The 27872-nt window shown below is 40.4% G+C and overlaps 1 protein-coding gene across 2 annotated transcripts in view; it reads right to left on the bottom strand.

Annotated features, from left to right (window-relative positions):
• Nucleotides 1–6757: 6757 nt before the first annotated feature.
• Nucleotides 6758–27872, bottom strand: part of SEPTIN7 (septin 7) — a 63892-nt gene continuing 42777 nt past the window's right edge. Inside the window, exons 5-13 of one of the 2 annotated variants that reach the window (XM_084280512.1) lie at nucleotides 24417–24534; nucleotides 22519–22611; nucleotides 21211–21307; nucleotides 19183–19234; nucleotides 18229–18354; nucleotides 13791–13811; nucleotides 10866–11001; nucleotides 8341–8480; nucleotides 6758–7817 (exon numbers count right to left, since the gene is read on the bottom strand). In XM_084280512.1, coding sequence (XP_084136638.1) covers nucleotides 7778–7817; nucleotides 8341–8480; nucleotides 10866–11001; nucleotides 13791–13811; nucleotides 18229–18354; nucleotides 19183–19234; nucleotides 21211–21307; nucleotides 22519–22611; nucleotides 24417–24534 — 823 coding nt within the window. In that variant the 3' untranslated portion in view covers nucleotides 6758–7777. The remainder of the gene's footprint in view (nucleotides 7818–8340; nucleotides 8481–10865; nucleotides 11002–13790; nucleotides 13812–18228; nucleotides 18355–19182; nucleotides 19235–21210; nucleotides 21308–22518; nucleotides 22612–24416; nucleotides 24535–27872) is intronic. The other variant, XM_084280513.1, reaches the window with a different exon arrangement.

The raw sequence follows: 27872 nt of genomic DNA, 5'->3' as shown, positions 1-27872 counted from the left end.
AGAGGTGTCAGGGCCTGGAACAGGCTGCCCAGGGAGGGGGTTGAGTCAGCATCCCTGGAGGTGTTTAAAAAGAGGGTAGATGGGGTACTTAGGGATATGGTTTAGTAGAGGACAGGAACGGTTGGACTTTATGATCTTAAAGGTCTTTTCCAACCTTGTGATTCTGTAAAAAGAAGAGGAGATGAATGGCAGGAAGGGGTGATAGGGAGGTGGAGAAGGGCAGGATGTGCCATGGCGGGGGTCTGGGTTGGGGGTCTTTTCCCACTGTTGCTGTAGGAGCAGGAGAAGCCAGGGCTGGGGGAGGAGCAGGGCCCTTGTTTTTCCAAGCTGCCCCTTTGAGAAGCCATTAAAACACACCCCCCTGCACAGCCTTAGGCTCAGGGGAAGCTTTTATTTCCAACGTCCTTCCCAAACCTACACACAGGGAAAGCATCTGTCAGTCCACGTGGAGACATCCCTGCACACCCCCGCACACCACCGATGCAATTTGGGTTGTGCTCACTGGGAGAACATCAGGGACAAAACCACCTTCTCCAAACAGGAAGCGTGGCTCTTCCCTACCCTGCTTCTGAAGACTTCATTGGAGGTACAGGCAAGGTGCTCCTGAGAAAGGCACAGGCTGCAGAGCCTGAAGTTCCTCCTGGCTCCCAGAGAAGGAAAAGGAAACCCTTCACAAAGCAGTACACTGGATTTCATAAAGCAGAGGATGTTGCCACCTGCTGCTTAAATACAGGCAGACATGAAGTTTTCCTGGGGTTTGGGTCGTTTCTGGGTTTTCAGCTGTTTTGTAGCCCAAAAAACCGGGGAGGTTGGGTAGAGAGAGGTGGTACTGCGTGCCCCTGGAAGCCCTACAAGCACAACAGACCATGGAACGTTCCCTTCTCTGCAAGCCAGTTTGCAAATGAGGTTGGTGACCACAACAAGCGTCACCTGCAAGGCCTCCAGAGGAGCCTGGGTAGGTAACTCAGCTGCCACATCCTCCCTGGGGCTTCTCAGGACAAGGTGCAAATCTTCAGGGATGAGGAAAAGCTTGTGGATGACCAAATCCCCAGCTCCCAAAAGCAAAAATCAAGACAGAAGAGTCATTTGAAATTATTTTTAGAGCTGTAAAAAGCACACAACCCAAACACACACTCTAGGAACAGGTGTTGACCTGCTGCCCTTATTTGCCAGTCAGAGAATGAGGTCATAGCATGGAGGATTTGTCCTGGATTAACTAAAAAGGCCCATGTTTCTGTGGGAGAGGGGCTTGACAGCCAGAGAGGAATAAGGCAGAGCCAGGCCCGGGTTGCTCTGTGGGCAGAGCTGATGAAGCAGCAGCACCGAATTGCTACTGCCCCTGGTGAAATGCCTCTGGTGAAAGATCTGCTGGTCTGGAAGAGTCTCAGCTGCTGTGGTGACCCTGGCTGGAGGCCAGATGCCCACCAAAGTCAGTCTCTATCACCCCCTTTCTCAGACAGTGGAGAAAATACGAGTGCTTTACAGGTTGAGGTAAGGACCAGGAGAGGTCATTCAGCAACTAACGTCACGGGCAAAGCAGACTCAACATGGAATCTAAAAGAGAGTCAGATAATGACATGAAACTCAATCCTAAAACACCACCACCACCCCTCCCTTCTTCCCAGGCTCAACTTCATTCATGATTTCTCTCCCTCCTCCCCTCAAACAGCACAGGGGGACAGGGAACAGGGGTCAGTTCATCACAAGGTTCTCTCTCCCACTCCTTCCTTCTCAGGGTGAGGACACCTCAACTCCTCCCCTGCCCCAGCATGGGGTCGCTCTCATGGGAGACCACCCTCTACAAACTTCTCCAACATGAGTCCTTTCCCACAAAGCTCCAGCTCTTCACCAACTGCCCAGTGTGGATCCCATGGGGTGCACTTTCAGGACCAAACTGCTCCGGCCTGGTCCACCATGGAGTCACAAGTACCCCCAGCAAACCTGCTCTGGTGTGGGCCTCTCTCTCCAGCGGCTGCAGGTCCCACCAGGAGTTTGCTCCAGCATGGGTTTCCCACTGGGTCACTGCATCCTTCATGTGTCTCCACTTACTCCAGCGTGGGGTCTCTGATCCCCATCATTTTCCCTGGGCTGCGGGGGGACACCTGCTCCACCATGGTCTTCTGTAAGGGCTGCAGGGGAATCTCTCCAGCACACACAGCACTTCCTCCCCTCTTCTTGCCTGGCTTTGGTGCCTGCACAGTCTCTTACATCTTCTGACTCCCTTCTCTGGTGGCAAAATGCAGCTGCTTGCTTTTTTTCTCTCCTAAATGTGATTCCCAAAGGTGCTGTGATCATTGCTGATGGGCTCAGCCTTGATCTGCAATGGCTCTGGCATTGAACCCACCTCGTATTTACTGTGCCAGGCCCAGGGGAAGCTTCTAGCTGCTTCTTGCAGAAGCCACCCCTGCAGCCCACCTCCACCTCCCCACCCCCCTCCTTAAGACACATGTTTTTTGTCTTCTGTAGTTGAGCTGTCCCATGGACAAACTGAAAGTTGATCACCTTCACTAAAAAAACTGCTCTGGCTGCACTAAAGCAGCATCTTGGTTTCCTTCAAGACCTCTACAGATCACAGAATCACAAGGTTGGAAAAGACCTGTAAGATTATCAAGTCCAAGATGACAGTACAGAGGTGATATATTACAGAAGGAGAACCAGAGCTGCCTTCCCCATCATGAGGGGAATGGATGAAGATTTCTACTCTGTCTCTTATGTCAGTCAGCAGTTTTTTTCCATGACACTCCTTGGAAAATCTCTTCCCTCAGTCATCCAGTGAAAGCAGGGTGCAGCACACGGGGATTATTTGCAACTGTGGCCTCCAAGGCAGCACTGCTGGGCATCCCAGTCCACTCACAGGTCCCAGAGTGCAGATGCAGGGTGCCCACTCATAGCCACAGATGCCCTCTCCTGCATCCCCTCCTGCTCATGCCAGGGTGCCCCAGGCAGCTGTGGGTACCAGATGAATGCACTAAACTGGTCTCACAACTCTATGTCCTGGCAGCCATAGGAAGGGAAAGACCTTCTGCTTACCATGCCTCCTCACTGCGCTCTGTAGCAGAGGAAAACCACCCAGCAAACCAAGATGATGGGAACAGAGCTTTGTTCCTGCATCAGTGGGTGGGTAGATCTGGGTGTGGGGGAGGAATCCTATTTGCACCCTCTGAAAAAGACCTCTGCCATTTCTACCAGGATGCTGATGAACATTTGTGGCTGGTTAGGAGCAAAAGGAAGCTGCCAAGAGCTTGAGTAGCTCCTGGGAGAAGTAACCAGGTGGCAACAGGAAGGCAGGGGTGGGCAAAACCACATCACAGCACGGAGGTTTGGAAGCACTCTGTGCTTGAAGGTGTTGGTACAGACAGATCATTTCAGGAAGAGCAGCACAACAGATCCTGGTGTCAGGGGCAGGAGATTGTGGCAGGCTGGCTGCCAAACCCACCAGCCACCCAGCAGAACAAGATACTCAGAAGATGGAATGAAGCGGCCATGGATTGCGGAGAGGGGAGTAATTGCCTTTGCTGAGCCTTAAAGGTCAGGAAACAAAGATGTTGGCTGTGGAGAAATGTAAACTGCATTAAGAGAGGCTTGTAAACATTAAGGGGAAGCTGGCAGGAAACCCAAGAACTACTTGCAAAAGCCACCTCAGCAGCTAGCCCTCGGGTTGAAGTATATCCTTACCTTGGACACCTAACACAGCCCGCCCTCGCCACCCAAAGCCTAACAAAGCTTGACAAGGCTGTGCAAATACGAAGACAAATCCCTGATATACTGGTTTGCTCCACAAATTCAGCTACACTTCCTGCTTATTTCCAAAGCACAAACCAGTAATCCAGCCCAATTCTTGATTTCCATATTGATTTGCTGGTATTGAAACCTTTACAAGCATTTATACGTGGAGCCATTTACATTCAAATCAGACTGAGAGGTTCCTTCAATCAATGAAGACAGAAATCAATCCTCAAACAATTAAGAATCTCTTCTTTACACTTAAAGTGACGGTTATGAAAGGGAAATGTGGACTGCCTCACTGCCTAGGTTGCCAAATTGAGGAATGGTTTGGTTATTGCATGAACAGCCTGAGCACAGGATGTACCCTGGTGACACGAAGTCACCTGAACTCCAAAGGTCCCATGTGTCGCCTTTCCAGGAGGCAAAAGGGGAATCAGCTGGTCCCTATCAAAGGGGAAAAACTGTAGTGAAAACAGGAAGAATTACCTCACGACTCCATCAAAACCCGGTACTTCTGTGTCAGGATGGAGGCAGCACCATCAGCATCTGGGTGCTGACCCTGGTGGTCAGCCAGGTAAGCACCCCAACAGGGGAGTGCATTTTACATCCCAAGTCCTAACCTGGCAGCCTTCATTCACTTCTTCACATCCAGAAACACAGGTGCATTTCTGTACCTGTCTCTGTGTAAGGGTAAATACCCCCACACCCCCACGCACGCGTACGGGCAGGTTGTACATTCAATAGGGCTGTTTGCAGTGCCACGCCTGACAGGAGTGGGGTGGTTTCCCCTTCCTCACCCTAAAAGAGCACTCTGAGCCAAATAGAGATCTTCCTTCTCAAACAGAACAGCAACACCTCCAGCCTCATGTCTACCTGAAGACTAGACTGTATTATTCTACCAATTCTACTACCACAGAACCACAGAAAAGTCCATTCCAACCAAGTCCAACCATCACCCTAACCTACCAAAGCCACTGCCAAACCATGTCCCTCAGCACCGCATCTACCCATCTTCTGAACACATCTAGGGATGGTGACTCCATCACCTCCCTGACCAGCCTGCTCCAATCCCTTACAACAGTCTCTGTGAAGAAACTCTTCCTAACATCCAATCTAAACCTGCCCTGGTGCAAACAGATCTGCTCTTTCACACCTCTGGTTTTGTGCCTCAGCGGAACAGGTCATCTGTCCCTTGTAGCACACTGTGAAATACAGAGACAAGCCTTGCACTGCCCAGTGACCTCCGATATCCTGGGCAGTATCAGAGTACATCTTTAGCTTATAGACCTTTTACTGGCTACACAGCTACTGTACTGCAAGCTGCACAGGTTTGTGCCTCCCAGTCTCAATGTTATTTAATGGTTTAAGTACCACTCCACCCTCCCCACTGCCCCCCCCCCCCCCCCCCCCCAACTGGAGAGTGCAGAAAGCCTGAAAAAGAATTCTAAGTTTTGGACAATTTATACCCTTCTGGTCCAGTCTAAACTCCTAAACTTACCAGAAAAAGCCAAAACATTTAAAAACCAAGTTAAGAGGTGATAAAAGTTTTCCCAGAAGGACAATGCTCCTCAAAACACTTAATTTCTTTATGTTCTAGATATTAATTCAAATACAAATGCTATGTTAATAAGTATCGATGTTTCATCATGCAGAAGATCTAACCAGAGCTTATATTAGTTTCTGATTACCCTGAGGGGCCGGGGGGTGGGGTGGGGAAGAGGGAGGATGTAGGAGTGGGGAGGGAGACGATAAGCATGACTAAAAAGTTTCCTGAGGAATGAAATCTCTTTTTCAGAGCCAAAGGGCACACCCACAGGCAGTAAGTAGAACCTGGGCTTCGGTGAGTCCTAAAAGCAATGCAGAATGTGCAGCTTCTCTCCGAGATGGTAACTCTTGCTCGTTCTTTACTTTATCACAGAATCATAGGGGTTGGGAGGGACCTCAAGAGATCATCAAGTCCAAACCCCTGCCAAAGTAGGTTCCCTAGGACAGGTCGCACAGGCAAGTGTCCAGACAGGTCTTGAGTATTTCCAGAGAAGGAGACTCCACAACCCCCCCGGGCAGCCTGTCCCAGGGCTCTGGCACCCTCACTGTGAAAAAGTTCTTCCAGATATTGCTGTGGAACTTCCTGTGCTCCAACTTGAAGCTGTTGCCCCTTGCCCTGTCTCCACAGACCACTGAAAAGAGGTTATTCCAGTTTACTGAATTAAACGGAAACCCAAGGGGCAGATGCCATCACCGTGTATCCTCCATGATACATTAAGAGTTCGGACTTGGCAGTTCTGCTCACTGGAAAGGGAGAGCTATGCCCACCCACTGACAACCAGCATCTTCTCTGACAAGAGATAGGCAGCATATTTGAAAGGAGTTACCAGGACGCCTTTACATAGGCAACTGCAAGCGTCCCAGTGTCTTTGGGAAGCTCGCTGAATAAGTGGCGTTTCTGATAAGCTCAACTCACGTAGAAGAAAAATGGACGGAAGCAGCGCGATAGCAGGGGCGATGCAAGGGACACCTGCCAAAACAAAGAGACACTTGCCATTGTTCCACCAGCAAAAACAGATATAAAAAGTCCCCATCAATTTTTTAACAACTTGTAGGCTGTATTTCAAATACCAAGTTCCTGGCTGTGACATTTATTAGAACTGACACAACTGAAACCCAAGTCAAACCAACAGCACCACCAACCCCCTTGCCAACGAGCCTACCAGAAGCGCGAGACCTACGGAAGAGGCGGCCTGTATCCAGATGGACACCAAAGCTCACAGAAGGCGTGATGTGAGGACTGAAACCCGAGCTCGCAGGAGCTGCGTGGACACTTGTGCCCTCTTCTGGGCAACAGGCTCCTCCTTTTCCCGATCCTGAGCACAACCACGGAAATGGGATTATCCAACGATTCCACAGGCACCTCCTGTACCTTACACTACTGCCTTGGATGAATCCAAGGCCCAGGTCAATCAAGTCCAGGTGGAAGAGAGGAAGTTCAAGCATTTCCTGGAGCAGCACTCAGGTGTTTCAACTCCTTTTAAAACGTGGGACACAGCGGCGTGTTACATCACAACATTGTTTATTATGTGACTTTTTACAATACAAACAAAAGTACAGAAATGCAGTATATGATTACAGCTAAATGCGAAATGGTGATGTTTTTTCTTGAGGCCATATTCCCATTTCTAGTAAAAGAAAGAAAAGACTGCACGCAGGTAGAAACAGGTTGGTAGTTAACTCCACAACTTCTGCCTAGAAATGACCTATAAATGCATTTTCCTGCTACTTACCATAAAATGTAAAAGGGGAGTTAAAGGAAAGTTTTACTCACTGGTTCCTACCATATGAAAGAAGCTATATTCTATTTAGGAGGGCCAATATATGGAAAAATATCTAAATTAAATGTTATTACAAAAAATGAAGCAGTAATGAGATCCTTCTGGCTAAAGAAGTTACTAAATGAGAATAGCATATATTTAAAGAATCCAAAACATAAAAGGGTTGTTATAAAAAGCTTAGGTGCACTGTAAGCCTACAACTTTTGTTTTTCCATGTGTACTTTTAAACAATGGAAGTGTCAAAAATAGGGTCAACTGTGTTAGACTAAATTACATTATTGTATATGCTGCACTGAATGGAATTCTTGTATTATAATAATAGATAAGCATTGTTTGCATCATATTATGGCAATTTATCCTCACTAAAAACCGTCTAGAGTCCTTGCATTTTTTTTTTAAGATCCTGTAAACCGTCGAACCACCAGAACATGATTGTACAACAGTAAAATGTTTTCTTTTGCATTAAAATGACATCTGTTTAAAAAAAAGAAAAAGGAAAACAGGAAAAAAAGGTACTTAGAGCTGTTATTTTTCCAAGTACACAACACCCTAGACAATTCAAGGCATCTCATTCTCCATCAAAATTAACAAAAAATTTGTCATGCTGTTAAATCCATTACTATGGATACAACTGGTGCAAAATTGGTCAAACGGATCCAACAAACACTGATGTCCAGGCTGGCATATTGGCAACTAATACATAACTGGTGGTCAAAATGATGCATTTAAAATATCTTCCCTTTCTTCTTATTCTTTTCCAAGGTTCTAAAATGATATAAATAAATAAAAAAAAAGTTAAACATTCATACACACTCTTTAAAACCAAACCAAATCACTAACATACATATTTTAAAATACTAATTTCCTACAGCTTTAATGATTGGAATAAAATGTATGAAACATACACACAGTACTTGTACTGCAGGGAGTCAAGCACTGCATTTATCACTAGATTTCCCCTCCCAAGGAGTGGGAGAATTAAACGCTTTCATTTTGAAAGCCTCAACTCTTCATCCCTCAGAAGTCAGATGCAATCAAACAATTTATAGATAGATCTAATTCTGTATGGATACGGTGTTTTTGCAGATTAAAATCTGCTTCAGAAGCTAATAATCTTTAAAATTTTTCTGATGATGATACTCATTAGTAACTAGAAGCAGTTCATGATTTTTCTTGGCTTGTAAGTGGCAGTTCCATAGTGGTCGACCACCTCTGACTATCACCACCAGAGAAACTGCCTTTTCTACAGAACATTTACTGTGAGCTGCAGGACAAGACTCCACTATACCTGGATGAATTCTGTTGTTCCAAAATACGTTGTTGAGCTTCCCAGTTTGCTTTCTCGTCCTCAAACTGGCGACGCTTTTCCTCTAGTTCTTTGTGTTGTGCCTCCAAATTCTTTTTCATTTGCTCGTGGCGTCGCTGCAGCTACAGAAAAAGTTGTGAGCAGAGTCAGGTAAGTGCAGAAGACAGCGACTTTTGGAGTTTGGCAACAAGCAGCAGCTAATGCAAGAAAGTACAATGTTATTACTTCCTCTTCAGAGAAAGTAACTCTTGGACCAAAACCTCCAATGCTTTAGGTATTGCCAGTAACAGAAACAAAAAGGGTATTAATGCCATAGCCTCCTTTTACAGTTAACAAAAGCCACCCCAAGTGCCCCCCAAGTTACAAACAGCTACCTGTGGCAAACAAAAGGAAGTTGAAGAATGCTTTGATATTTGAGGCAAACAAAAAAGCTCTGCACTTTGCTGCTTAAAGCATCAGAAATGTGTAAGTTCACAGCATCTTTGATGTGTGGGGAAACAAAGCCCAAACATTGATTTCATCCTATAGTATGTTCACTGTATTAATAATGTTTTCCTAAATAGGTCCTTATTAAGTGGAACAATTTATTTACTAGTTTAATGAATGATTATTAGTATAATATAGAAATTAATATTAATAGTATAATAAAGAAATTAATTGTCTACAGTGCTGTAACAGCTTGAGAAGTCTCTCCTGCAAGTTGATGGGACAGACTTGACAATCAAATTTGTTGTATGTGAGACTGGAGACACTGTCAGGAAAAGTGATTCCTTTTGCATGGTGTAACATGGGTTTTAATTGAGTGAAAAAAACCTCCCCCTTTCCTTACTCTCTTGCAAGTGTGTTACAGAAACCCTTCAAAATGTATATCCTTTTACAATTTTATTTATTTTTTTTTTTTACACACTTTATACTCAGCTCTGCCTATTGCCCACTTTTCTACACTTAGAGAAATACAAGAGAAGTTTATGAAGTAATGAAAGGTGAAGGGAAAAAAAGGATGAATTGCATGAACATTTAAAATCTAAGATCACAGGATGCACTCAGTTAAAAAGTCATGAGATCGTGTTTAATTAGTCATTGGACTGATGGTTCCTAAATTTCTGTCTCTGACTCTCTTTTTGAACTCATTTATACTTCTGGCCTCCCTGCTCTCCTTGCCACTTGAAAAGCAAACAAGAATATTTCTTTTTATGCATTGTGATCCAGACAAAACATCTATGCTAGAATCCTGACAGGTGTATGGTCACATTTATAACCTCCCCTATGAAGAGAGGCTGAGGGAGCTGGGCTTGTTCAGCCTAGAGAAGAGAAGGCTGCGGGGGGACCTCATTGCAGCCTTCCAGTACCTGAAGGGAGCATACAAACAGGAGGGGAATCAACTTTTTAAAAGGGTAGATAATGGCAGGACAAGGGGGAATGGACTAAAGCTAAAGCAGGGAAGGGTTAGATTAGGTATTAGGGGGAAGTTCTTTACAGAGAGAATGGTTAAGTGCTGGAACAGGCTGCCCAGTGAGGTGGTGGATGCCCCATCCCTGTCAGTGCTCTAGGACAGGTTGGATGGGGCCCTGGGCAACCTCATGTAGATCCAGGCCTGGAGGTTGGTAGCCCTGTCTGTGGCAGGGGGGCTGAAACTCTGTGATCCTTGAGGTCCCTTCCACCCCAGACCATTCTGTGATTCTATGCTTATCTATCTGTTTCTCCATAAGGGGAAAAAAAACAACTAGCGGTTTGGTTTTTTTCCTCTGACCCAGCATGCCTTGGCTGCTTACAAAGCCTGGGCTGCCAAGCATTTCAAGTAACCTTCCAAGGTTCTTCACTTTCTCTGAAACTTTCTTTAGCAACTTTGACAACTTCAAACTTCTCTATTGTTAGGCTTCTTGTGACAAGCTGCCTTCTCAAAGCCTAACATTCATTTTCTACTTAAATGCAATTGTGTAACACTCTCTTTAAAAGATCACTTTGAGAGCTGACTGAAACCAATAAAGTTTCACTGTGAGGACTCCACCTGGAGGTGACAGAAATTAAGCGTTAAATGTCCATAAAATATATGTTTGTTCAAATGACACCAAAAACAGACAGTAACATATTCCTGACTCTTTCTTAATCTAGCAATTCTTGTTTAGATGATTTCTGATTTAAAATTCCCGATAAGCTTTTTTAATATGCATATATTACTACATTAGCTTATGAAAACCAAGAAAAAGTCTCGATAACTTTTTAAAGCCCATAAAAACAGGCATAAGATATTCCAAAGTAGAGGAAGAAAGGGTAAGAAAGTTAGGGAGTATTTCAGCATACTCTGACTGTGAAAATAAAAAGAGAATGCATGCAAACATTAAAATTCTACTTTAAGTTTGGGCTTACACCTTTTCAGGAAAGACATAACTATATTGCCTTTAAACAAAATTCCCAGACAGAGGTTATGTTGCAAAGTCTTGAGAGAGAGAATCACCTCTACATTCATTCAGCCTCAAGCTTACTGGGTTTTAAGCAATTTTGATTACCTCGGCTTCAGAGTCCTTCAGTTTCTGAACTTTTTCTTTGACTTTCATCTCAAACACCTGTTCCATTTCCATTTCCATTTTTTTCATTTTGGCTACATGCTCCCTCCTTTCCTCCTCCATCTGTGCCAATGGACTCCTGCCATAAATCCAGAAGAAGTAGTAGTTAGTATGAACTCTCTTTCCTGTCTGTTACATTAGGGTATCTGCAAAACCAAGACAAAAACGCTGAAGCATTAAGAAACAAGGAAGGCTGTACACACTACTAGCTTAAATTCAATTTGCCTTATTGCAATCGTTTTTTTGAGGAAAACTTCACTAAACATTTCATACAGTATCTTTTCCTCCCCCACAACATTACATTTAGGTTAACAGAAAATCTTGACTTTCTATCTTTAGTAGAACCTGGTGATGGGAAGAGAGGAAGCCAGTTACAAAAGAAAAAAAATTTGCATCTTCCAAGGGATCTTGAGGCATCTTTTTCTTTCCAGTTCAAGCGTACACAAAAATCAACAGACAGAAAATAAAAGTTTCAAGAGTGTTGCAGACAAAAGTTCCATTTCCTCTCTAAGTCTTCACTGTTCAAAGTGAGCCCGAGAGTAAGTTAGCATTATAACTCTGTACTGTGTTGAATGCTGTGGTCATATTTTTGAAGAGATAGCAACTTTGCAAAAAAAAAAAAAAAAAAAAAAACAAACCAAAACCACAAACCCAAAACTAAAAAACCCCCAACCAAAACATCTGGGCAACTGAACATCAGTATTTCATGCAAGTGTTAGTTGCAAGATTTTCCTTTAGAAAGCTACTCAGACTTAATGTATAAAAATCAAGTACATTATTTTTAATCTTCCTGTCCACTTTATGGTAACTACTTTCCTGGATTCTACTGAATTTTGAAAGCTGTACACAAGCCTGCTATCCATGTATGGTGTGGCAGGTTTTAAATAGAAATTTTCACATTAAATATCCAATAAAAAGGAATGATTTTGATCTGGTGATGATTGCTTCATACAGTCTTTTGAAACTTTTCTGCTATTCAACAAAGAGCAATCAAAACAAATCACTGGCCTCATTTCAGTCTGGAGCATGTACAGCTTTAAAGTGACGGAGTTTTAACTCTCGTGTTGGGAAAAATGAAGAACTGAATAGACTTGGAATTGTTACCATCAACCAGCAGAGGATAGGCAAGAGCCACTCAGACCAGCAAATTTAAAATAGAGGTGGCAAGCCCTATCAAAAATAATTCTTTTGTTTTCATTTCTTAAAAAAAAAAAAAACCAAAACCCCCAAAAAACCCCAACCCTGCTCTGATTCAAATCATGCAAAATACAAAAAAAAATTCTAAGAGGAAAAAAAAAAAAAAAAGGAGTTTACTACCCTCCAGTGATGACTGAAGATTAGTTAGTAGTGTCTATTCTGATACAGAATTTGCCATTCATTCTTAAAGGAACAGCAGTTATATATATGTATACATATCAAATATAGTCAAAGTCTAGTTTGATGATTAATTTTATCTTTCCTGTTTGCCCATTTTCACCAGCTAACTGTACAGTGAAAGGATTCGGTGTCGTAGGAACTCAAGGTCACGTTCTTTCCTCAAATACCAGCATTTTAAAAGTGACAATTGGTGGGGGGCAAGGAAGGGAAAAAAAGGTATTTCCATTAAAAAAAAATAATGGTTGCAAAGCTTGGATTGATGACTAAAATGCTGTATGATATATGAGACTCAAACTGGTCCTCAGTCTGATGTTTTCTTTAGCCCTTCAAAAGGCCAACTGTTAATAACTTTTGTCAAGGAAAAAAAAAGTTAAAACACAGGTATGTACAATAATACACAAAAATAAGAAGAAAAGGAAAGAAGAGGTGAGTAGCAGTGCTTGTGGAAGCTAGCCAGCTGTCAAAACAAGACTGTTTTCTTGTTGTTACCTTTTAGAAGTGTAAAGTTCTCAAATGTATCTGCTCTTCAAAAAATTAATCTAGAGAATATATGTGCACTGCTGCAGTTTCTACAGACTTGAATGGGAAGCAGAACCATACTGACAACCTATTAATTTAATAGGGATGTCATGTGAGCTGTGCTTGAAAAAGTGGTAAAAAGAATATATCAGTCTGCACAGAGGATTTGATGGACTAACAAGCAAGCATGTACAGCTGAGAGCTTTACAACATCGGTCACAACAGGTTTTGTTAGGTCTTAAGTATGTGATGTGGGTAAAATCATTGTGCTTTTACCCATATCACCCTGTATTTCAGGATAAGACGATACAAGGGACTTGAACAAAGACAAAGAAAGAGATGAACGGGGGAAAAAGCCACCACACCAAAACAACAAACCAGTAAACAAAGACATAAAAACCATTTAACTGATGTAACAGGAAGTATGTTAAAACAGACCTCTAAGTTAATGTGTAAAAATTAGAACTTATTCTAGATATGTGCAAAGTGGAACCTCTGCGAGCCAGTAATAAGATAAAACCATGGTCAGAAGAGAGTAAAGTAACTAATTCCCCAATCCAATCAAGAGTTGCAAATTTACAAATAAGAACAAAATTTCCACTAATTCTTTATTAGCATCTATATAAAGGTGGTGGAGCTATAGATAAAAACTGGGGGAATTTAATAATTTATCCACTTCTACTCAGTATTGAAGTTTGACCAAATTGGGCTTGAGGCTTAGCCAAAATGTTTCTAAAGAGAATAGGTTTTAAAAGACTATTTGTCACTGAAAGTATTTATAAATTCCTAAAAGTTTACATTAGCACAGCTTTAGAACCAAAAAATGAGAGACTGCTAGTGAAAAAAAACAATGCCAAAAGCGGGAGAACAGGAAACTGTTTTAAATTTGAAACATTAAACAGTGAAACCCTTTTTGTGTTTATAAGATTTTTTGTCTTTAAGTTTTTTGGAAAAATTTAAATGACCACTTACATGCCTTCAACTGTGTCAAATCTAAAAAACAAAAAATACAGAGGCTTAGCTTAGCATGCTTAAATAAAACCACAAAACCAAAAAGCAATAATTAAAAAAGTAAATTCATTATTATTAGATTCCTAAAGCTAATTAAGTGCTCCCCCAAAAGCAAATTTTTCACAGTAAAAGGAAAGACTGTTAGTTAAAGCCTGTTATATTTATTTCAAATTCAGTTCGTAAATCACTACACCATGTAAATTTTAATGCAGGGTTGATGTGCAGATACTTTCAGGAGTAGTTTCCCTACAATACACATGGTTTTAAAGCCATCTGAAATGTTTTAGTGACGTGAAGAACCACTTGCTGTGAACAAGGTTTCGGAAACCAATGCCGTTAATCGAGGCTTATCTGGTCGTTTCAGAAAATCTGTCACCTAGTAGAGAACATTCTTCTGAATGTGCTCCCCAAAAAAGGGCACCTGGCTTCCATGGCCTGCAGAGGTCTCACCGGCGGCTGAACTCAGCTGAGAAAAAGGCTGAGCTGGCAGGGTCACCTCCCCGGAGCAGGATGCTTAACCCGAGCATGCCTTGTGTTAGCGCTGCGCTAATGCTGGAAGGAACAGGGGGGTGAGGCAGGGTCCGAAAACAAGATTCTGGTATTAAGTCTCACCACATAGTAGGATGGGCTTAATAACATTGCAACTATTTCACAGAATTCGGTAAAAATGTAGGTAAAAGGAGGGAGAAGTAGTTTAAGCTTAAAGGAATTAGAAGGACCTCTGTGCATTGTGTATTTTGTTACCCTGTGTGACACGTTACCGGACAGATCAGGAGATGGATAAGGCTCATCTGTACAGTGCACAGCACGGCTTTCCATACAAAAAAGGTTTGACTTTCAGACTCACTGAAGGTAGCGGCTTCATACAGCAAAACAAAAAGGTTTCTCAAATTAAAAGTCAAATCTCAGAGAAAAAATGTAAATTATTGCACATCATGTAGTACACGTGTGACATCACAATTACCACGCAGGCTGAAGAGACAAGTTATCCCATATGTGAAGGTTAGCCTTGACATTTTGCTTTTTTTAATGGATGGGATGATGTCAAAATAGTGAAGAAATGAGACACCAAACCTAAAACACAAAACCCCCTCCATAATCATGGAAAGTACATGCATTTGATTGCTCTAAGGTCAATGAGTTTCTTGTAGAACAGTCAGTTAAAGTTTCACCAAGTCAAAGGGGACAAATCAGAGAGAAAATGAACAACTGGACAGAAGAAACTGCTTCAATTCCTCTGCACAGTATTATTATTAAAACTTGTAGCACATACTAATATTTGTATTCACATTCTTGCTCAAAGTAGTATCTTAACAGTTGCATGAAAAACAAGGACCTGCTGGGAACATAAAATTACAGCTATTTTAAAGGTATAAGAGGTCAATCGAGTCTCCAACAGCTGCTGGTAGGAGATACATGCGGAAAAGTGCAAGAGCTGCTGTGCTGTACATCTCCTCTTACACATACCCTTCCCAGCCTGCAGAACAGCAGTTCAGGAGTCTCCAGAGCCAGAGGTTGTATCTGTGTTTAACAGTATGCTTGTAATACCACCAGATAGCGTCAGAGCACGTCTCCATGCTCATATATAGGTATAGGATCTGTCTCCCATGAAAGAATCGGATTTCCAGAGGACAATTCAAATATTGCTAAACTTTGCGACACAAACACTTCTTGCAAAAGGCAAGCAGGGAAGCATAAAATTCCTAGGGGGATGCACAGACAAACTGTTAAAAGCTGTTCTCCCCTCTTTCAACTAATTTCCAGACACATGCTTATTAAGAAAATTCCTTCTATGCTGCTCCAACTCTGCTAGATTCAAAAGTAAAACACACATAGAAGCAAAAAAAACATATTAAGGCTTAAAAAAACTCCCCTGCAACTCAACATATGAATAAGGTAACAAGACAAGAATAGCATCAGCTGCTTGATAACCCACATACACAGTCACTTTTGTTTACTTGAGCTATCCTGTCTTTGGAGAAACAAACTCTAAGGAAAGGCTCTTACAAGAAATATTTCTTACTACTATTTTGCTACCTTTCAGATGTCTGAATCAAACAAACACTGGTTATTTATTTCTTCTCCTGAAAGAAAGAAAACTCGCTAGCTAGGAGCATCAGTTGTATTTATTCACTTCTGAGCTACAGTACCACAGTGTTCTGAGCAACTTCTAACAGAGAAAAAGGCATGTTTACCTAGAAATATTCAGGTGATATAACAGAGTGACCAGAGAGAGCAGGATATAAAAAAAAAAAAAAAGTAATTCCAGACCTCTTTAGCACAAATCCTGGCTAAAAAGTAAACCACAGCAGTGCTATCAGTCACTGACTGGGGAAGGAATGAACGTCAAAAAAATTTCAAAACTTTCTGGTAGGCGCATTTCTAGAAAACATGCATCTTATGTTGATAATATGGTCTTTTTTTTTTTTTAACGTTGTTAATCTTTTAAAAGGAGTGCAGAATAACAAATCCTTACTTTGAATTAGGTTACAGACTACGTCTGTAGGTGCAGATTAACACAAATCTAAGCAGGCACAAAACAAAGTGGTGAAAGTGTTATCACTAAATTTAAGGCTTTTCTTGAATCTAAGGAAAACATACTAAGATTTGGAAAGGGATAAAAATAATATTAAACAACGAAGAGAAAAAAAATCCAAAAAAAATCCTCTGATATCTAAAATTGCAATGTAAAGGTTTCATTTTTCACTAAGAGCTAATAGCAGCACTGTTCAAAGTATAGTTAACAGCAAGTCAGAAGTCCTGGGGCAAATACAGAGTTTTCTGTTCTGTGCTACTATTAACACACTATCAGCTCAGCAAAGAGAAAGCTGGCTCAAGTTCTTGCACTGAAGGACATTTTCTTCCCTAATGTGCCACCTGTGCTGTTTTCAAATGTACAAACTACCTTACATACCCCTTACTCCAATTTTTCCACGCTGACTACCTCATTCAGTTCTCTTAAAACTCCTCCTCTTCTCTACCAACAAGCCTGTATTGTTTTGGGGACAAGTGCAGCTTGAGAAATATTTCTAATATATTTGCTGCATGCATGCAGAAGTCTTGTGATGCGAGAGGTAACGTGATGGCAAGAAACGTGACAGTGAAAAGTACCCACTGCATTATGGATACACATACTTGAAGATTATTCTTCTTAAGGCTTGACCTCACTTCAAACTTTCGCTAAACTTAATTAAACTTTTGAAGAGTTGATGTAACTGACACATACTATTATATTTTTTTGTCAATGCTGAAGAGGGCTCGTGTAGGCTCATGCCAGGTGAAACTAGAATCATGTCCACTTCAATCATGCCCTCACACCCATTTTCAAAGCATTAAGGCAGTGCAGAACAGACACCCCTTTAGTGAGAAGAGGCTTTGCAGCTGTCAGAGGAGAACAGAAGGTATTTATATCTAATTCTAAGGACTTCTCAGGAAGAACAGGTACCTTTTGGCATATCATTAGCTAAACAGAACACAATCCTATGTTTTGGTTGAGAAGTTTTTCTCTAAATTTAGTTCAAATGGAAAAAAAATCACTAATTACTAATTATTTAAGCACTAATTATTGTTTATACATTTGCACATGTAGAGCAGGAAACAAAAGCATAGCTATTCTCAAATGGCATTATAAAATGAAAAGGAATGTAGAGCCTACTTTTAGATCTTCCAATAATTTCATCAGGTTGGCAAACAGCTCGCTGTCAGAGGTAATTAACATGACATACTAGGGTTAAAAAAGACCAACAATAACAAAACCAAAAACCCCTGCATTGCAACTCTCCTCAACAACAACAAAAGATAAAGATGTTGCAGCAATTCCCCTGCCATGATAAGCAGCAGCATTTCAAAGACAGCGACAGTGGATCTGGGTTTTCATACTTTCTAAACAAACATTAACTCCTTCTTCTCAAAAAAACATCCCTGATGCTGAGTATTAGGTGAAATTCACAGTGAAAGAGCCAATAATTCCGAAAGTAGTGTATATACCAAAACAAAAACACTAATGCACAAAAACTTTGCAGTGAGTACCAGTGAAATAAAACTTACAAGTGAAATAAAACTTACAAACAGAAATAGTAAATGTAAAGATTCTCATCAGAACTGAGTCTGACTAAAAGCCAGTTATCTAATATGTTCAGATAAACTAGTGGAAACCTTAGTGGGGGAAAAACTGTGAGTAAAACAGAAGTACACAGTGTTCAGACCAGAACACAATAAAGAGGCAACTGAATGGAGGATAAATACAAACAAAACCATCAAACCCCACCACCCCCAAAACCCCAAACCAAATATCCCACCACACAAATACATCACCAACCAAAGAAAAACCAACTCAAAACAACAAAAAACCCACCCAAGGAAAAGATTCAAGTGCAATACAACCTTAACAAGAACTTACTTTGTTAGCTGCCCTTTATTTTTGTTGTTGTCAACACCGTTGTATGTAACAGCTGCCAGTTTTCTGCTTCTGTAGTTCTCATAATGTACGTTGTTAGTGACATCCTTCAGGTCCTGCATATGAGTTCTGTCAATAAGTGTAATTGAGCAGCTTAGTGCACAGATTGAAAATACAATCTGAAAATTCAGTCCTTGTTCATTTTGCAAAATTGACTTAATTAGATTATACCCCTCCATTAACGTGCCATTCCTTACAATGTTGTCATTCTTCTCTTAAGAACAGAGCTGTCAAGACAGCAAAGTCACAGAAATACCAGATTATTTCTCACTAAACTATCTCAAATCTGTAATATTTCAAACATTAACTTACTGGACTAATCTCTGCAAAGCTTGAGTTCTGTCTTGCAAGTACTCGGAAAACAGGCATGAAGACTGCATATTACTACTGTACAAGGTGCATCAAAGCCTGTCAGCCAAGAAATAAGCCAAAAAAAGTCCTTGTTTCTATCTTTTAAGTCTGCAAAAGCTAAACATGAAGTTCAAGACTCAGATACAAACATTAGCTTCCTTTAATACTTTTCCAGCTGCTTGCAGAAAAGCAACGTTTAATGATCAAACCAGCAGTTGTTATAGCAGATGTCACTTACTGAGCTGCTGTGAGAAGACGACTCAGCGCCTAACACAATGAAGCACAGGCAGTCATGCTTTGCACTTTTATCACAATTTTCAAGAACAAGTAATCAGAAAGTAAAGAGAACTATTTTACAAAATCATCCCCCACCACCTCTACTTGCTAAATGTGGTCAAACAAGGTATCACAAAGTGTAAGACACTATTTACAATTAAAAATATGGGGATTAATGTGAACTTGCTAGCTCAAAACCTTTTTCTCCAATATATGACCTTCCAGTCTTTCAAACACACTAGAACTTAAAGTTACCTGCAAGTTACTTACCTTATCAACATGTTCCTCAGAATTGTGAAGTCACAGTGTTCACCATTTTCAACTACAGAAAGAAGTAATTTTTTGTTGAGATGACAACCAAAATACGTGCATTACATAGAAATAAAGCTTTCAGATGTCTCTTATCTCCTACCTTCATTGCAACAAGAAATTACTTCGATCCTTTCCTTACTCAAGGGTATACAAGTTAACAGTAGGAAAGCATTAACAATACACCTTACCAGCAAAGTTTCTATGCTCCCCTAAACCCTACAGACAAACCGTACTCTGAGTTAGCACAAGAGAATAAAGGTACTGCAACAGAAATACAGTTTTCACAGTTTACCTAACTTCATGATCATTTGGAGGCCCTGCCAGCACAACTGTACAATTAAGGATCACACACCGACTGAAGACCTCAGTCTAGATTCAGTAGATCTCTAATTTTAAAATAGACTTAACACAATCTATTTCTCCCTGCCCTGCCAAATGAGTTGCAAAAGCCTTCATTTTAATGTGGATTTAGTTCTTTACTAACTACACAAAGCAATGTCATGTATTTAATTTGATACGAATGTCTAAAGACAAAAAGAAGGTTGGCAGCTGTCATGAGATGCCCCCTATTCCAGCCATGCCCATCATCCCATTACCAGTGATGTGAGTGGCTTTTCCCTGATCACAAAGTGACCCTGAAGAAAAATGCAAACCCCAGGATGTGCTGGTGTGCAGAGAGATGGCAGCACACGAGGCTCTCAGCATGCATGAAAGAAAGGTGCAAGGTAGGTTCCAATGAACATTTTCATGGGAAGGAGGAAGAAAAACAGGATGAAGGAATTAAATAACCCACATAAGTTTAGTGAATCCTTAAAAAAATGTAGCACATAGCTTCTTTGTGTGCTCATCTAGAATGTACACTCCTGCATTATTTTATTCCATGGTTTTAGACAAACTGGTACGTTCTGCTCTGATAGTACACGAAGTCATACTCCCCAAAAACATCATCTCCAAGTATTCTGTCCTTAGCTGACCGACTCAAAGCTGCTTAAAGAGGTTCCTTTTACTCAGGCTAGTTTTTCCCTCCCTAAAGTTGTACAATCATGTGACTCTGAAACATCTATGAAGTTGATTTTAAAACAAAGAAAAGCAGTGCCAGTTCGTGTTATCTCCAAATGCTAAAGCAAGAGCCTTAAAACAAAGCTTGATCCTCTCTGCTTTGGTGCAGATGGTTTTTACTTTCTGCCAAACCTCATTTCCTGCCTACAGCATTTCTCTTTAAAGCATTGGTCCACACTCCGTTAGATGGTTGCTGGGTGGATTTTTTGTCTATTTTACATTTATAGTCCATTGCCCTTGAAAGGCAGAAATAGCAAGAAAAAACCCAAAAGTCTGTATTCACACAAGTAAAAAAGATCAACTATCATGGGAAAGCAGTTTGATAGTGATTGTTTCAGTATACAGCATGGTGCAAGCTTTATTTTTCCTGTGCCATCTGCAATAAGTGCACAGCATTGAAGTACAAGCAATGGTTGCCAGAATAATATTCAGTTATCTTCAAGCCTCTATTATTACAGTAGGAGGTAAGTTTTAAATGAACAAAAAGGGAACAATCAAAACTATTCAATTCATTGCCAGGTACCTTCCTGTTGAAATAGCCCAGCAAATTAGGACTCAGATTTTTTTTTGGGGCGGTGGGGGGAAAGGGGGAATTCTTCCAGAAGCTTTAAACTGTATTTATGCTGATCAAATTCACATTTTTTCTGAAATAATTCTTTCTAAAGTAATTAGTTGTAATTCAAGCCTCACCATCGACTGCAGGAAGTTACTACAGATTTTACAGTTCCTCAATGAGGCTGCAACAGGAACCTGCTTGCAAAGTTAGATGTTGCTGAACCTTTACCTTGTTCCAAGACTTTCAGAACAACAGGATAGCATATTCAATAAGCGTTCAGATCAAAGCACAAATCAAGCATTTAAAACATTACAAATACAGACTAACATCTAGTAACTTTTAAATGGATAAAAATAATGAGAAATCCTTACCTTCTGCAACACCCCATGGGTACTGCCTTCCTCTAACTCTCTTGCCATTAACTTCAATGATTGTATTACTACCTACCACTGCAAGAGGTAAACGGTCCTACAAGAGAAAAGTATTCCTTTAAAAATCAAAACCTCTACTGCCAAAAGATACTGAAAGCATGCCCATCTACAAACTTGAAGTAAACGAGCCTGATGCTTTAATGCTGCAATGCAGCTTACCCCAAGTGCAAGAAAAGTTATGTTTACTGACCTCTGTCCAGCTAAATGACATTATATATACACGCCCCCCCTTTGAAATTCCTTACACTGTCGTATTCTGTAAATTTAGTTAAGAAACAGACATTACTGTTACTTAGTAAGCTAAGCAAAATGCAAGCCATTTCCTATGTAATCAACTGCACAGTAATTATTTGCCAATTCACAGTCTGACTGGCTACAAAACCCGTTACTTTTGACTGGATCTTGTACTCAGTTTTCAAAGGTTTGGCAAAGAACTACAAGTTCTTGTTTTCAGCTGTACCAAAAATCCATCCAGTGTAACAAGCAACAAAACACAAGCTTCAAACAGCTGAAAGGAACACTATACAAAGCCAAGTATTTTGGACTTTTGTCCTTGCTTTTATTCTACTCTTCTCCTTTAGGCTTAGTCCCAGAATATTTTCTGTTTGTGCTCTATGTGTTTATCTATCCTAGGTGATTCCCACAATAAGAAAAAAAATATTAAAAGCTCTGGCAGGCTATTAAAGCTACTGAACAAACAGAAGCACGGCTCAAGAAACATATACAAGATGGACTTGACATAAAAGAACAAACCAAAACCATGAGTAAACAAACAAAAAAATCCTTTCAACAGCCTGAGAGCCCTTTTGATTTTCTTTAGTCATTCGTCTCCATTAAGGTTTTGGTCTATCAATTAGTCAGACAGCAACAGACAGCAATGCACACACTGTGCCACTGCACATCTCTAAGACAATTCCTGCCTCCTTCAAAGCATAGAATCAAACCAGATATGGTAGGTGGATAAAAGGCAAATAGGGGGGGAATAGAAATAAAGTGGTCTTTAAAGAGTTTATTAAACGAGCATGTGCTCTAGTATTCTTATTCTGAATTTTAGCCATTACAGGACTTAAATCATCTAAGAGTGTCATTCATTGCCTCTACAGAGGAACAGTGACTCCTGTAACAGCCTTCAGTCTGATTTTTATCTTCTAAAAAATTTTGGTGAGCTCTTCATTAACGACAAAAAGTTTTTCACTCTCTACCTCTCTTCACATTAGGATGCAGTTTTTAAAAAAGAAAGTTATTTACCTTTATCTTTTTAACAATCTTATTTTCTTCTTCATCATCTGTTTCTGGAAATTCATATATTTTAATTTTATGTTCTTGGATTTCTTTCATTATCTAAAAACAAAAACATGTTATCAGCTTGAGGAATTCATCCTTGGTAATAACTCTATTTCTTGCTGCAATCTGATTCTCCCTCATTTGGTATGTAAGATCCTTGCATATTAAGGTCACTAAATTACATCACAAAACTTGCACATATTTAACACCATCAGGTGTCCCCAAGGGATTACAAGCATGACCATCTCTCCTTAGCCAGGAGAAGACAGGATTAGAGCCAGAACCCTCACAGCAAACACAATTCTGTCCAACAACACAAGGCAGCAAAAAATAAATGGCCGTTTTCTACAACTGGGCATATTTACATGAATGGAAATTCTACCTGCACATGCAAAATCTAATACCATACAGCTTAATTTCTCAGACTTGAACCCCTTAAAAAGAAAAAAAAGCCAAGTTTTTAATAGATAACTGCAGGCATGCTCCAACCCTTTGAGTTCCCACAATAGCTACTGCTGTCACTCCTGTTCTTGTCCACTTCTAGCTCACCTGAGCATCAGTTGCTTGAAGCAGGATCACCTGCCTATTTTAATAGAGCTTGAGACTGACGGACTGACTCTAGTAGTTAGTGGTGGTGACAACTATTTGCAGGCACTAATGAAAATTTAAGAATAGCCAACAATGCTAGGAAAAATGGGACTGTACTGTTTTGGGGCTCAATTTGTCTGAAGGTTGGTTTTGGTTTTTTTTGAAACAAGCTGATTAATTTTCCAGAATTTTGAAGGGAAAATTATTAGACCGTTTAGCTGACAACTACACTGCAGTGCCCTGGGGAATATTTCTAGTTCATGCATTTGCAATCTAAAAATAAGTCCTTAAGTGAATCAGATATTTATTTTCTCCTTAAAGTTTGATTTGGGAAAGTCTCCCATATTTAACATCAAGTCTTTGATAAAGCTGCTTATATACTAAAAAATATTCTGTGTTCTACCATTTCCCCCCCACCTTTACTTCAAAAAAAAAAAGCCCCATAAAATGAAACCAAAACTGACTTCAGGTCTATAGTACCTTGCTTAAGTTACTCCGAGGCAAAAGACGTCCCATAATTTTTAGTCTTAAATCAAGAGCTTTGCACATAACATGTCTTAATGCCAACTTCTTTTCAGAGCCTGTGGCGTTCTAAACTAGGACTGGATACAGTTCAATAAAACAAACCTCATGCCTTGTCTTGTCCTGTTCTGGGTCCTCCTTATTCTCCCCATACGATACAGCAAAGCCTAAGTGTTCTACTCTGATCATGCAGTTGAAATAAAACATAAACCACTTAGAGACATTAATACCAGATTTATTCTACAAATACAAAGTAGTTATATCAGTCCTATCAATGTTAGAATTATCTCACCATCTTTAAAAGGTATTACCACAGCCCAAAACTGAACAATAGATATACTGATTCTAATCTAATACTCAAGGCATCTTTAATAAATACAGTGCATCAGCACAAAAGTGAAAACAACAATACAATCAATAATACTGTTAAATATTTTTTTTAAAACACACAACTAATAGGCAACTAAATCTTGAAAGCTCCCAACCTCCCTCACTGATTTTTATCTCAGCAGTGAATTATTTCACTTGCCAAGAATCATACTACACTTGAAACCTCTTCCCCTGAGGATAGAAACAAGATTATTTCACCAAGAAATATAATTAAATCAAGAGATATAAATTACTTAGCTTTGCTGTCTCAAGTTGTTGCTTCAGGGTTTAAACTTTGGATGTAAGAAGTTAAATCTCACCATTTCCTTCAGGATCAACTTACTAAATTATACCATGTTGTAAATATTAATCTTTCAACTCACCTGTTTTTTAAACTGTTGGCATTCCTCAGGTGTAAGTGTGTCTGCTTTGGCAATAAGTGGAATGATGTTCACTTTTTCATGCAGGCGCTTCATAAACTCTATGTCCAAAGGCTTAAGTCTGAAAGACAGAATTAGAGCTTTGCCATTTGTATTAAACAAAAACGCACAAAGTATTCCAGATCTGTCCTGACAACTACTCTTAAGAAACAGATGAGTGATGGATGCTTGAATGAAATTCAAAAGACTACCTGCAACTCCTATAGGAAATCCCCTAGAACTCCATAATACCAGAGGGATTAACTCATAAATTAGTTTTATTAGTCACGATATTTCTGCTAGCTGAAATTACATGTATTTAAACAAGTGATAAGAACTCTGCTATGAAGGTTGTAAAGCCTGTGTCATTAGCTGGAAGATAGCCCCGTTTGAAGCCTGATGGGTAAAGGGTTTACAGTTGTGAATCATGCCCTGTTCACATACCCAGCTTTAGTTTCTGAAAGTCATGCTTATTTGTATGCTTCTTCCTGAGAGGGGGCTGGGAGATGTTTTTAATACATGAGGTTGCTGAAGGCAGTTAACTCTATGGCCTGTGTACAAACCAAGTAGAAATATCTCATCTTTAAGTTGCTATGTTTAACAAGACCACCACTGTGAAACTGGATGACAATGACACAAAAACTAACACACCCATCATGTGGGTGTATAAAACCATTGATGAGGGTCAAAGCGGTCAGTGTTTCTGGCTTGCTCAAGTAAGGCCACAGCGGTTTCAATGCATTAATGCTTCCGAAGTACAGCAAGTTTAGTCAGGCTTAAAGGATTCACTTAAAGGATTTAAAAAGATTATTTCTCATATAAAAGAAATTAGGATTAGGAACATTAAAACGAGATTGATAACGCACTCAAATTCAGCTTTTTATCCAAAACATATATAACAGAATAAAGAAAAAGTTAAAGAATACATACTTCACTTTAACACTTTCTACCTGGCACTGAATTTCTCAGCCTCTCAACATGTTCCCATTAAATAGCCAGCATTTACACACATCTAGATTAAGAGTACTGGTTTGGCTATCCATTCACCCTTAAAATGTTTTCCCTCTCCTTGTTTCAAAAAGCTGCCTGTATCAAGGCCATATTAAAGTGCAGTTGCCAAAGCAGAATAGTTCAGAATGACAACAGCAGTGACCTCAAGGTCTGGAGTTCACAGGCTGAAGTAGGAAGCCTTTATATAAAGATCCTAGAGCTGCAAAAACTGGCTGCAATTTATTACCATTCCATTCACTTATCTGGAAGCACCCCCTGCCTCCCAACCCCTTTCCTCAGTTGGCTTGAGGAATATTCCTCCACATTCTTTCATTACTCCTTTCAATTCTCTCCCCCCACCCCCAAAACTAACCTGGTCAGTTCAGACGTTTGTACCGATACCAGCTAAAAATGGTGGGATGTATTAAATCATAGAATCACTTAGGTTGGAAAAGACTTTTAAGATCATTGAGTCCAACAGTAAACCGAGCACTGCAAAGACCACCACTACACCATTTCCCTAAGCACCATGTCTATATTGCTTTTAAATACCTCCAGGGTATTAAATGCCACTTCCCTGGGCAGTCAGTTCCAATGCTTGGTGACCTTTTCAGAATGAAGAAATTTTTCTTAATACCCAATCTAAACCTCCCCTGGTGCAACTTAAGGTGATTTCCTCTCATCTTGTTACTTGGGAGAAGAGACCAACAGCCACTTGGCTACAACCTCCTTTCAGGGAGTTGAGAGTGACAGTCTCCCCTCAGCCTCCTTTTCTGCAGGCTAAACAGCCCCAGTTGTCTCAGCTGCTCCTCAAAGGACCTGTTCTCCAGACCCTTCGCCAGCTTTGTTGCCCTTCTCTGGACAGGCTCCAGCACCTCAGTGTCTGTCTTGTAGCAAGATGCCCAAAACTGAACCCAGTACTTCAGGTGCAACCTCACCACACCAAATACAGGGGGACAATCACTTCCCTAGTCCTGCTGGCCACACTATTCCTGATACAAGCCAGGATGCTGTTGGCCTTCCTGGCTTCCTAGGCACACTGTTGGCTCATATTCACCCATCTGTCTGCCAACACCCCCAGGTCCTTCTCTGCTAGGCAGTTTTCCAGCCACTCTTCCGCAAGCCTGGAGCGTTGCACACAGTGGTTGTGACCCAAATTGAAGGACCTAACAGGGAATTATTCTTTCTCCTTTATAAATTGTAAGAAGCTGGCTTTGGCAAATGTATTAAATCATAAGGACAAACATAAGTAAAGTCTACAAACGCTTTAGTTCGCTGTAAATACAACCACACATTAGCAGCAAAGACTACACTACTCAACATCTTACATGTGCTGCTGTCTGCACAGGAAACACGACCAAAGACTGCACCACCACAAAAACCAGGTAGGAAGGGAGCAATGTCCTTTTCAGAGTAAGCAGCGTCTTAATTTTCTCTGTGGTCTGTTCATTTCCTTAATTCAGTGACAGTTCTGAGCATTTACTCCAATAATGGAAAGACAGCATGCAAACCTAGCTCAACTTCACATGTTTTCACCTTCAAGAACACCGCTAAATACTTTTACAAGGAACACACTTCTCCAGCTTTTAGCCTCACAAATTTAGTGACCAAAAGTTAATTTACCTGAAGCATGCCTTTGTTTTTCCTTACAAACAATTTGTACCTCCCACCAGTTTAGAAATTTTTAACAGGTAACATGGGTGGGGAAGACAAATGTGTTTTGAAGAATCTGAAAGTTATGCTCAAATAAGAATGACTAACATAAGAAACAGGGATTTTTTTTTCCTTTGACATTCTGACTTTGCATGCTAGCAAAATAGTATATGCCAAGGACACAAGTGTCTGCATGTTGAGCAAAACCAATGTTACAAACATGGATGCTGAACAACAAAAAATTTTCAGTTAAGGCAAGTCCAAATAAGAAAAACCTCTTCTCCACACCCCAATATTTCTTACCTAATTTGAGAAACCTCTCTAGCTCAAATAATTAGAAATATTCTAACTACAGAATGAGTGTAATAGTTGGCCTGAGGACTATTCCTCAAGATTCCTTTATTACTCACTTCAAGTTTTTCTACTTTTGACCCATAGACTAGAACAGGCTGCTTATCTTCTCCTTCTGATTTTGAAGGTATAACTTAAAAGCCTCTGACAAATTTAAGCAATCATAATTATAAAATACTAAGCAGCCAATTTCAGATATAGTCAACCTGCATCTAATACACCACAGAAATGCAGTTCTCTCTCTCTACCACTAGATAGAAGTCTGACCAAATTAAAAACTAAGTAGGGGAGGAAGACTGCATAATAAATAGGGGGAAAAAATGCAGAACATCTCTACTGGAATCATCACTAGCCAAAGGATTACACCCCAAGTAAATTAAAGCGTGCTTGTAAGGACACATGAAACTTCCCTTCTTCAATTTTTTA

Source organism: Gallinula chloropus, assembly GCF_964237585.1.
Source record: "Gallinula chloropus genome assembly, chromosome: 2".
Lineage (NCBI taxonomy): Eukaryota > Metazoa > Chordata > Aves > Gruiformes > Rallidae > Gallinula > Gallinula chloropus.
Note: the sequence above shows the minus strand (reverse complement) of the source record. Positions and strands in the feature narration are given on the sequence as shown.